This window comes from Daldinia childiae, assembly GCF_008694065.1.
Source record: "Daldinia childiae strain JS-1345 chromosome Unknown Scaffold7, whole genome shotgun sequence".
NCBI lineage: Eukaryota > Fungi > Ascomycota > Sordariomycetes > Xylariales > Hypoxylaceae > Daldinia > Daldinia childiae.
This window is the reverse complement of record NW_022984648.1, coordinates 1551048-1562846: the sequence shown is the minus strand read 5'-3', so window position 1 is coordinate 1562846 and position 11799 is coordinate 1551048. Positions and strand designations below refer to the sequence as shown.

The following is an 11799-nucleotide window of genomic DNA, read 5'->3' as shown; positions in this document are numbered from 1 at the left end:
AAGAAACCATTCTATTATTGTATGATTTCTTCGAATTTCCAAGGCGCCTAGAACGAGAGTCCGGTCCCCTTGTATTGGTGCAATCCCGATGGGCCTTTGCCTAGTATAACAGTTTTTTAAAAAGCGCGATGATTTCCCCGTCCGGTGATGCTGCTACTACTCCTGTTGCTGCTACTACAAATAAATATCTACAGGAAAACCCCTCCCATCCCTCGACCACAGCGATGGAGGGCCGCGACGTATTTCGGTAACCCCATGCTCCGTAGTCGCAAAACAAACAATTCGGCACGTTTAAACTCCTCATCTCCAAAATGCAATGATCCGAGACTCGTGGCAGATTACAAGGTTCGTTATGACAAAAAGCGTTTCGAGCCGTATGTTAGTTCCGTCTTCTATTCGTTGTAATGATAAACCTGTATCCAGAGTTAGCCGGCTGTAATTTTAAGATGTCGTCAAGGCAAAGGTATTACTTTATAGTTAGGTAATCCAGTAGCATGCCAGCCTAACCTCCTCGCCATCTTCGCAAACCCTTCGGTCTCGATTAGATGGTAGAATGGGAAAGGCGGGAACATAGCACCGTCACGGTGAACATCCGCTTTAACTAGCAATGCAGTGCCACCAACACCGTCTAAGGGTACTTCCAAGTGTTTTTCATCCTCCTTCTCCGCCATGTAAGCCATTAAGGCCCGGTAGGTTGCCATTTCGGAGTATCCTTCGAGGATAATCTCATCCTGGTTCATCTTAGAGGCGATTTCTTGCGCGGTCGGGCTATCCTGCCAACTATTAAAGTCGTACGGGCGTTCCTTAGGCTTTCCCGTTTCCGAGTCAATATATCTCTGATAGCAATTCGGTACTATGATGGGCTTATCGTGTGACGCAAGGTCTTGTATCAAAGTAGGTGGTGTCTCGATGATATCGGAATCTAACCATAATACCCATGATGTATCGGCTCCCAGCGTGGTGAAAAGCAGCGAATTCCGTGCTCTAGACATCGAGGCTCGTCTCGCCTTCTGGTTCTCCATCTTATGTCGTTCGCTTTCATCTTGAGATGTTAGAGGAGGATCGAAATCCTGTCGTTCGATAATTATACTCCTAAATCGTTCCTTAACAGGGCCTTTTTGTGTCTTCGTGATTTGAGCCTGCAGCGCAGTAGTCGCTGCATTACCCTCCTTATTTTTAGGTAAGATAAAGGCAAGCGTAACCAGATCTCGAGGGTATTGTAATTTTAGTAAGTTGTCCCAATATTCCTGGTAGAAACGCGCCATTGGAGTTAAAATAAGGACAGCCTCTCGGTTTCCAATCGGATCCGGGGTAATTGTAACACTATTTAAGTTGAAGCGCCGGACAGGAGGCCGTTCGACGATTAGACTCGACTTCGTGCTGGGCTTACGGGTAGCGGATCGGCTCGCATTGGCGGATTGTGAAGTCGAACCGGTATGAGAGAGGAAGTAAATTATAAAGATACAGAGAATCGCGCCGATAGACAATGTGAGGTAATTTGTCCTCCGCAGGCGGACCGGCCCCAGAGGGCGCGCCATGGTGAATTGATATTATCTCTCAGATCAGGACGTGCAGAATGCCGAGGACAAGGCGTAAGGCGTAAAGCGAAAAAGGAGTGTTGATGAATGGAATAAAATGACTAATTGGCACGGGCCATCGAGGGCGTATAAACGGTACTGCTATCGGGATAAAGATTCGCAATAGGTAAAATAGAGATCGCAGTAAGTGGTCCCGGAATTAGCAACGCCAATATAGGACGGCGATGCGTACGTCGGTTCGTCAAGTTGTTGATGATGTTATGAGGCTGTCGTAGAAAATTGTTGTTAAATTTCCCACGCCGAATTGCCAGATAACACTAAAACTGAAATGGATTTCGAGTTACCATGTCCATATGCTAGGTACTACCTATTAGGCCTAAATTAGTTACTACCTCTACCTACATCTACCTGTATGGTTGCTAAGCACCAAAGTACCTATAGCACCTAATTAGATAGGCGAAGTACCTTTTAAAACTTATAATATCAATACGAACGTTATATAGCAAGGCGGGTAACTCTAGCGTACTGCATAGATCCACTTTTTTTCAGCCATTGCATCAAGCCATCAATTGTTCCACATACATATGGTACATATGGACATAGCAGGTCTGCAGGTGTCAGACCTGATAGCAATAGATAGGGTATTCACTTGTTGGTCCAATCTTATTCAACCGGAAGTGTTAGGAGGTGTCGAGATACCACCTCACAAACATGATTAACAAATTTGTCTGACTTAAATATAGAAGACATCTGATCAGGTATGTAATAATTACGTTGACCTCATACATATATAATGGTTATACATACAGATGTAGTGTTATCTTTGTAAGTTGTCAGTAACCACCTCCTATGTGGTTGAGGTATTATATCTTACTAAGGCATAAGGGTCTTTTCCCTTCTGGAGCCACTTACCAATAATAGGCTAGATAGGTAGTTAATCCTATTATAGCTAAGTATAGAACAACATCTCCAGCTAGTAGGCTAATCGCAACCAATGAGTTTTTCATTCATGCATAGAATTTATTAGTATTAACCGCAAGTGAAGTATGTACCTAAGGTAACTACTTAATATAAGTACCATATGTGTGTTACACAGATATTTATATATCTTAAGGCACCATGTAGGCAGGCACATGTTTGTTTGCCGTGAATTATTTATACTGGATCTCAATCGATAGGGTCGCACAGCTTCGCCAAGCGGAAAACCTATCAATCGCACATGCCATTTTGTAATCTATAATGTAATGTAGGTAGTGCAAGTTGTCGACATATGTACCTAAAAGAATATATGTGCCAAGGCATATGAGGCAGTTCCGAGATAGGGTTAGCTTGTGGGGCTGAATTAAGGGCCAATCAGTGGTGGAACATCGAGTCGTTTTGATTCAGGCAGGGACTGAGGCAGGCTAGGCCGTTCCATGTACTGTACCTTCTCCGTGAAAACTCTCTATTTAGTGGCTACTAGCAACCAAAAACCCGCTACGCTACTAATGATACATAATAAATGCAGGTGATCTTCTCCGTATGTGCCTACCTACATCCACCTTAGTCCATTTACCTAGCATTTTATCTAGCCTTAAACATCTTCATACAACCCCATCCGCTCCATCTTCGGTCCCCTCTTTCAAACTCCGAGAAAGGCAAGACGAATTCCAAGTCACCAAGTCACCAGCCAAAGGTCAAAGGAGATAACCCCGGAGGGTCCCTGTCTTACTTCAAGTTAAACTAACCCGTCTCCGGAACCTGGGGAGCGTCTCCTGTATTATAATTCCACCACCGCCTCCTCTCTCTCTCCGCAGTCTTGCAGGTTTGCAGGTTTGCAGTCTTGTGCAGTCTCGCAGGGCTTGTTAACCGTTCCTGGCATCTGGCATCGGACTTATCCGTCACGGCTCGATTCAAATGTCATGTTTCGTGCCCATACCACTCCTGATGGACTCGCCCACCGCTATTAGCAACCCGGCCAACTAAGGACCACAATCACAATATCACAATAGTTATAACATATAACATAACACGCATACAAACGCGCACAGTGACACTTCCCATTCTTCTTCTCACCTCAACTTCTTTCTCATCACCTCGCCTATGCACCTCTCACGCGTAATCAACCCCAACAAGTCAGGTCAACGCGGGAGCTCGGACACTTCGAAACTGACTCGGTACGACATATGACCCGCATAAGATTCAATTTCACTCCTCGTCTCTACCCTGCCATCGTTCCACAACAACTTCGAACTGGCGGTCGCAATATCAACCCAGCTCGCCCTCTCCCTTCGCAAGCAATTCTTGATTGTCCGGTCTTCTCTCACCTGAGACCTACATTCCAGAGTCGTACATCGGACGGACTACCGATCTTCCTTTTCTATTGACCTTCAGCGGTCGGCCATCTATCTCGACAAATCACCCCTTGGCCACTGTCTTGGCCACACCGCTTCATGTGAAAACGAAGTGAGATAGATAGACCGCTTAGGCCTTTGTCCTCGTTGGAAATGGAGCCCGTCCCTGAGACAGAGAGAATGGAGGAATTCCGCTCCTCTCCTTTACCTACTCTGCGTCTACAGCCAGCTGCCATCATTACGAATGATTCGGATCCTGGTCGCAAGCCTTACACCTTCCGCAGATCAACCGAGCCTCCATCTCCAAGCTCGCCATCTTGGACAACAGCAGCCTCTCTTCCGTATCGACCTCGAACTACCTCCCCTTTGACCGGCACTCACGGCCGATCTAAGTCAATGGCCAGTCTCGCACCACCTACCATCGGTCGTACACGATCAATGCCAGGTGTTGATGGTTCAGGTCGTATCATTTACCCGCCGTTGCTTCGTCCAGCTAGCCCCTTGAGTTCTCCCAACAGAAACCGAATGCCTCGAAAGCCGGTCGATGAAGCATACCCCCCGACTTCTCCGATTCGATCTTCTGTCTTGGATGGCGAGAGACATCTCACCGAGCTGGGAGGTTCCCCTAGTTCTAGTACCCCGAATTTGGGCAATCTAGCTCATCGACGAACATCTTCGCCCCTACGCCTTACGAGTTATTCATCAAGCACTCCGTCTCTTCCCGGAACTCCCTCGGCTACAGCAGGTTCGCCTTCATTCCGACCCGAGAGTTTGTCGTATGGTTACACTTTCCCTTCTTACTATCCCTCATCGTCGGTCCCTTCGACACCGACCTCCATGAGATCTCGCAGTCCCAGTATTTCAAGTCTGGAGACTATTCCTGATTCTCCTGATGCTGAAGAGGCTGCTTTGGAAGCGGAAAGAATATCGCAGTTGAAGGCTGCCGCGGATGCCGCCGAAGAAGGAGAGTCCGGAGAGGCAAAGGGCCGGGACGCGCCCGCGCGTGGAAGAACTATGGGTCTTGGGTCAAGAGATAAGCGTAAGCGCTGGAGTGTCTGCGGGGCCGAACGACGCGGTGATCTTGACCTGGAGACGATCTGGGAAGACTGAGAATTCTGCCTCAGAAGGAATACGAATGAATGGCCCTGTTGCATGGCACACAGCACAGAAGGCGGGTCCTAATCGGTTTGCAAAGCATATTTGATTTTTGGTCAGGATGGAACAGTAAGGCGTTCTGCAAAGGTTGCTTGATACCCTATTGCGTTGCATTTCATGAGAGACATCATCACGAAGGTTAGCAAGCAAGCATCATCACATTACGTAGCCCCAATATCAGCATTCGAGGCTGAGAAGCTGTAGCTGACTTTGCTTCGTCTGCTTTTCTGAGCTTTAGCCGCGTTGCTTTTTGTTTTTCTTCCAGAAATCGTCTTCGTTGTCGCGTTATTGCATGATTTGCAACCTCTGTTCAGCACAAAACACACATAAAACTACTTACTCGACTATCCTAGTGTTTGCTTCATAGGGGCAAACATGACAGTTAGAACACCGTAGTTCAGTAGGTAGGCAATGCAATATGATACAAACCCATGAGGTTACTCATAAATGAAGCACAGTCGATGTGTTTCTGAATACCATAAAAGGGGGGTATAATATACCACCGATATCCGTTCATTACAAGCAGCAATCACTACGTAGCCATATAGTTTATAGAGGCTAATCATACACAAACTAACTAGACATACTTCTAGTACCTGTTTTTACTTCGCAGTGAATAACCGTGTTGTTTGCGCTTTCGGTGAGTGATCTCGGTAAGCGATACCTGCTACTAAGATAAAGGTCAAAGCATATCGTTTGCTCTTATTAGTGGTGAAACAAACTTAAGTATTAGGAAACCTCTTTACTAAATTTAGGTGATTTGTTTATACTATAGGCCTTAGTAGGATATTAAGGGTTGTTTTATAAAGTGAAAAGGGGAGAATCTGTCTAGTGCGAGCGATATGGAGTTATATTCATATGAACTATAAAAAATTCAACTAAGTCAATCAATATCCAAGTTTGACCGACAAGACTAGTACCTATCTATAGCTTAATGTAAATCTCATTTTAGAAGATATTCAGGGTTATATGCTTTCTTAAACAGCTATACCATACCAAACCACACTTTAAACAACAACCTACTCACCCAACAGAATTAAGTTGCCATTTCATAGACAGTTAGACTAAAATGATAAGAGGTGTTTACCACAAGCTCTACAGGAATATACAATAACATAACAAGTTCTCGTTTACTACCGTGTTAAAACTAAAATAAACGCCCATACTATGCTATATTTTTTTTAAATATAAAATTTTGTTACTACGTGTGCATGCATGCAAACATATCAGAGGGAGGTGGGAGCGTGAAATATACAACAGCCGATCCGAACAACCCTGCTGATAAAAGCCTCAAGGATATCTTATATATGTGTGTGTATCTCCGACAACAGTATTCCACCCAACCCCGAGTTTCTAGTCGGTTCATATTTTCATCGAGACTTGAATGAATGATGAGAATCAGAACGCCCCTATGCCTACGTTGATTTTCTTATTTGAGACTCTCCCGTCTTAGAACTCGATAACAAGCGTCTCTGAAACGCCCAGAGCACCATCTCCCCAGATGCCAACGACCGCCATCGCGAAGCCGATGCCCGCGAGAGCCGTCTGTATCAACTGGTTCCGGACGAAGTACTGGACCTCGCTGCGGACCTCCTCGCCGTTGAAGTCCTCCTCGTGCTCCTCGCCGCTAGCCTCGTCGCTGTGCGAGCCGCCGAGGTCTTCGTAGGAAGCCTCCATGCGGCGGGCGGCCTTCCTGTCCTTGCGGGCCTGGACCGCGGCGCGGCGTTGCGCGGCGGCGGAGAAGCTGGAGACGGGAGCGCCGAAGATGGACGGCGTCACGTAGTCGGACAGGCGGGTGCTAAAGCAGAATAGCGACGTGTAGAGCAGGTACGGGTGTTTGAAGCCGCGGGGGGATATGATAAAGGCGAGCAGGAAGGCGGAGCCGGATAGGCTGGCTAGGGAGGTGAGATGTGTTGATGCGGTTGATGCGATGTTGCGGAAGGCCTTGGCTGCGGATGACGCAGAGGGGAGCTCAAGGACGGATGGGAGGGTGAGGGCCGAGAGGGTGTACGAAGTGCCCTATATTATGTATATGTTAGAGCTAGTTCATATATGAGAGTGCTTGATGTTTATGAGATGAGATTTGAAGATGGCCGAGATGAGTAGCTGGGTGAGGCGCTCATCGCGGGCGGCGGGCGCGGGGGAATCTGGAGGGGCAGATGCGGACAATGGGGTTCATTAAAAAGTAAGTGACTTACCGTTAAGAGACCCAACGAGACAGTCCCCACGAACTTGAGGGCTGACACCTTTCCTGATGCCATGGTCTCTAGGTGGAATATAGAAGACCAGAGATCGATGAAGGATGGATATATGAAGACTCGATCTCGATAGATTGGAGGTGATGATGGTAACGAAAAAAAGGTTTCGGTTCAAAGGTGGCGTGCTGATGCCAGAGTGAGTTGCCTTTTAGGTATTGTCTTAGTGTCTAATCTAGTTGGGCGTGTACGTACATGTATGTATGTATGTATATATGTATGTACACTAATACATGACTTCTGGTTGGGTTTAAGGCCTCAAGACCGGGCTACACAAACACAGTCACGCTGTAATGTGGGCAAATAACAAGTCACAATTCGAGTGTCGTTATTCAATGGTAGGTATGAGATAAAGTTAAACTCGACTTTGTACAAATAGCGGGGTGGAAGAATTAAGGTATGTATGTATGTACTTCGTACCTAATGTACATAGAAAATGGTATATCTGGGGTACGTAATTGGTCCGAGCTCCCCAGATTAAAGTCGAGACTAACGAATTGCGGGAAAGCGGACTCTAAACCCGAAAATAGACATACGGAGGTCTTCTTATGCATCTATCCGCATGTGCACTCCTTCCATAACACTACATACCTAGTAGGCACCTCTTACAATGTATGGGTGGGTCCAGTTCGCTCTCGCTTCGAACAGCGGATCCCTCAACACGTCCTAAGCCGAGGCAACTCGCGCGCCTTTGTCCAAGTTACACCCTAGGTTAGGTTAGAGAGTCTACATGTAAGACTACCTAAGCTTCTTCTTACTTGGAGTTGAGTTTCTCATAGGGATATTATATAATTTGACGTCACTTACCTTTCAAACCCCGTCGTGATTCATCTTCCTCTCATTAATATTCACTCTCACTGTAGTTAGTTAACTTAAAAGGTTACTACTTAAAGGAATCGTATCCCCAACGTTAAGGACTCTGCATAGCGCCAACCATCCATCCATCATGCCAGTCCCAACGTCTCAATATATAAGCAATGTGTGGAAAGAGGGGATATTCGGTTAGTTCCATATAATTACCAAAGTAATTGGATAGGTACCTAGACAGCTAACATATATCATTTTTAGATGGCCGTGTTGTATTCGTGACTGGCGGCGCCGGTACGATCTGCAGCGCGCAGACGAGGGCTCTGGTCTACCTCGGGGCGAACGCCTGCATTATTGGTCGTAATCAGCAAAAGACGGAAGCCGTCGCGAATGACATCGCCACGGCACGGAAGGGCGCGAAGGTAATCGGAATTGGGGGCTGTGACGTAAGGAATGTAAGTTGTTGTCATAAACACAATTCCTTTATATACCATATTAACAATGAAATAGCCCGAAAACCTGGTTAAAGCTGCCGAAAGGTGTGTGAAGGAACTTGGTGCCATCGACTTCGTCATGTAAGAGTCTGATTAAGATCACACTAGGTTCTTCCTACTGACCCCTTCTCAGAGCTGGTGCTGCGGGGAACTTCGTAAGCCCGATCTCTGGCCTTTCGTCCAATGGATTCAAGACCGTCATGGAAATCGACGTTCTTGGAACGTACAATACCGTCAAGGCCACCATACCATATCTCATCGAATCCGCCGCTAGGAACAAGTCGAATGAGAATGGTTTGACAGGTGGAAGAATCATCTATGTTTCAGCCACATTCCATTACACAGGTATGCCCATGCAAGCTCACGTGATGGCCGCGAAGGCTTCCGTCGACTCTATCATGGCTTCCGTGGCCCTAGAATACGGTCCGTATGGTGTAACCTCGAACGTTGTCGCACCCGGCGGTATCGAAGGAACAGAAGGAATGGCAAGGCTCGCGGGCAAGAGTGACGAAGCGAAAAATTCCGCAGCCGGTATCCCGCTAGGCCGATGGGGTACGATCCGAGATATTGCGGATGCGACTGTCTATCTTTTCAGCGATGCGGGTAGCTATGTTACCGGAGAGGTACTCGTTGTAGACGGCGGCGACTGGAGGAACGGAGGTATGGGCGTCGGTCTCGATTCCGACATGAAGTACCCGGAGTACCTACTTACGGGAGAGTTTTCCAAGCACGTCAAGAGCGGTAGAAAGGACAAGTCTAAGCTCTAAGCGAAAATCACTTGTTCAGAACTTTATATATGAAGTCAGTTCTCTTGGCGTATTCAACGGCATGGAGGCGTTTATCTGGGTCATAACCGATTGGCTCTAGGGGTTGAGCCATGAGACACGGCAATGGTAGCCTCTCTGCGAGGCTTTCGCTCATCCCCGTGGAGAAATGCGCCATGCATGGTGTCATTGTGTTTCTGGCGTCTAATAAGTATATATGAAATCGGCGTTATAAGTAAATAACTCTTGAATATAGGCATCAGACCCATTAGGTTTCTGGGTCGGAATTCGTTGAGGGAAGTGCATACCTAAGTGTCTCAAGTACGACGTCTCTTAGTCACTGAACTTGGGTAGGTGTGTGAGTCCATTAAGTCTTCGTTTACCTTGCGGTAACAGAGGAGAACTTCAATATATCGGTGTCTTTCATGGAAGGTTAGGTATTGGGTGCGTGTTGAATAATATGTCTAAAGGGGGTATGGTTATGAGCTATAATGAAGTTAACTAGGTTAGGTAGTACGAAAATCTGATAGTAAATGAAGCTATTCAGAAATTCGTTGTGTCCCCTTGAGTGCGTAGATACTTAGGTTCTTCTAGCAATTTCCCTTTGTTAACGGTGGGCTTAATATAGGTATAGAGGTTAACATGAGTTACGAGGAGATAAGATGTTTGAGGAATATAATGTTGTTGCAATTGTAATGAATCTAAAAGGGCGTGGTGGATTACTGATCCCCCTACTTCTTTCAAGAGTGTGGGTAACATTCATCTCCGGGAAACTCAACAGCGGAAGCATCGGGTGGGTGGACAAGCCACGGGGTGTCACGTGGAATGTCTGAGATGTGACAGGTTGAAGTGCTACAAACGTGGCGTCAGCTACGATCGATTTACAATTATATAGGTACCTAGCATAGGGGTCTCATGTGTTTCACAGTACTATCTATAACTAGTCTAGAAGGGGGCTATTATAAAATCACGATATTAACTATCTAGGTATCTATCTACATAACTACTCTAATGAAGGGGTTTGGTGCGGCATTAGCCGCGACATTCCACCTAGTCGATGGTGTCCAAATACATTCCAGAGCGGGCAAGAATGTTTATTTCATTTCTAGGCGTTTTTTTTCGTCACGACGAGCTTGAGAAATGAATAAATTCTGGCCGTTGTCGCTCCACCGGTTCCCCTGGAACACATCTTCATCTTGATCTTCATTTTCATTTTCATATTCATATTCATCTTCATATGAAAGTTTGTCCCCACTAGGATAGGTTTCTTTGTCCTCATACTCACTTTTAGCGTTGCTATAATAGCTATCGGAGTCTTCAGGGTAAGCGAAGCCTTGAGCCAGCTTACTCTTCCGTTGATTTTTCCGAAGCTGAGTGTTAAACTTTGCATATTGCTTTTCGTGTAATTTGTCAAGCTTCTCAATGGCAACTTGTTCACCTTCACACTTAGCGTTAAGAAACCTATTAGAAAAGCCCTGTGATAGCTTGCTACGCAACTCCTTCGCCAGCTGTTTTTTGGTGGTATTATTCGCCATAATAATTATACTTAGTTTCTGCGTTTGAAATTAGGCAATTATGCGTTTATTATCAGTTAGAAAGGGTAACTTTGGATAGTGTAGAATTTTAGATCTAACTAGGTTAGTTGGTTAATGAGCTAGCTCTCTCTACTCGACAGGAAAGCAATATCTTTATAGAAACCAAAAATATTGCTAAAGCAACTCCTGTTCGGTAATAGAAGGATTGTAGAGAATTTTCAAGAATAAGTTATCAAACTAACTAGTTTGTTTTGGTTCATATCGACTTCAATATATAACAATGATGTTGTTTAAACACAAGGCTCCATTACATAAAATACTAATCTGGGGGCAAGTTTCTACCTATTTCCCAATTTTATCTCAATGAATAGGTAGGAATGAATAGGTAGGTAGTTTGATTAAAATATAATCAGCTCTCGGGCCTTTAGAGAGCGGGTCTCGTCGTCGCATTATCTTTGTTTAGAGAATAGCACTAACGATAACCCTTTCCGGCAGCAACTTTACGTTGAAGTAACAGTATTCTCATTGGTACGCGACCAGTATTTAACACTGAATTATCTAGTCTAAGCAGTTATCGGCTTAGTCCATCGTTCGTGGACCCTAAATTAAGAAAAATGCTCGAGATTTAAAATGCTTCCTTAATGCTTGATCTCCAAGTATATTCATGAGTATATTCCCACCAATGTGCCCATTTGGATACTTTTCTATTCCTATGTTAAGCTTGGCTTATGTCTACCGTCTTTTTAGAATTATTTGAACTTATTTTCCTAATATAGCAATTATCATGACCTTACCTACTGCTACTTGCGCCTCAATTTAGTTTAAGTGATTATAGAACTTAGGTTGGATTTTACTACGACTTAGGTACTTACTGGCTAGGCCTACGTCATAAGCTAGACAATTCTTTGTATGAAAGTT

General features: G+C 45.3%; 4 protein-coding genes across 4 annotated transcripts; 2 read left to right on the top strand and 2 right to left on the bottom strand.

Moving 5' to 3' along the window:
* Positions 1 to 392: 392 nt before the first annotated feature.
* Positions 393 to 1538, bottom strand: GL218_06715 (Mannan polymerase complexes subunit MNN9; the record flags this gene model as incomplete). Its single annotated transcript, XM_033583441.1, has 2 exons — positions 393 to 413; positions 471 to 1538. 2 exons carry the CDS (start codon positions 1536 to 1538, stop codon positions 393 to 395), a joined length of 1089 nt encoding a protein of 362 aa, XP_033433459.1.
* A 2486-nt stretch (positions 1539 to 4024) lies between these two features.
* On the top strand, positions 4025 to 4981 carry GL218_06714 (uncharacterized protein; the record flags this gene model as incomplete). Its single annotated transcript, XM_033583440.1, has 1 exon — positions 4025 to 4981. The coding sequence occupies one exon, from the start codon at positions 4025 to 4027 to the stop codon at positions 4979 to 4981; it is 957 nt and encodes a 318-aa protein (XP_033433458.1).
* Positions 4982 to 6475: 1494 nt separating this feature from the next.
* On the bottom strand, positions 6476 to 7287 carry GL218_06713 (uncharacterized protein; the record flags this gene model as incomplete). The annotated part of the gene is made up of 2 exons (XM_033583439.1): positions 6476 to 7045; positions 7225 to 7287. The coding sequence occupies 2 exons, from the start codon at positions 7285 to 7287 to the stop codon at positions 6476 to 6478; spliced, it is 633 nt and encodes a 210-aa protein (XP_033433461.1).
* Positions 7288 to 8227: 940 nt separating this feature from the next.
* GL218_06712 (Peroxisomal 2,4-dienoyl-CoA reductase SPS19) lies at positions 8228 to 9349 on the top strand (the record flags this gene model as incomplete). Its single annotated transcript, XM_033583438.1, has 4 exons — positions 8228 to 8282; positions 8350 to 8543; positions 8599 to 8663; positions 8716 to 9349. 4 exons carry the CDS (start codon positions 8228 to 8230, stop codon positions 9347 to 9349), a joined length of 948 nt encoding a protein of 315 aa, XP_033433460.1.
* Between the last annotated feature and the right edge of the window lie 2450 nt (positions 9350 to 11799).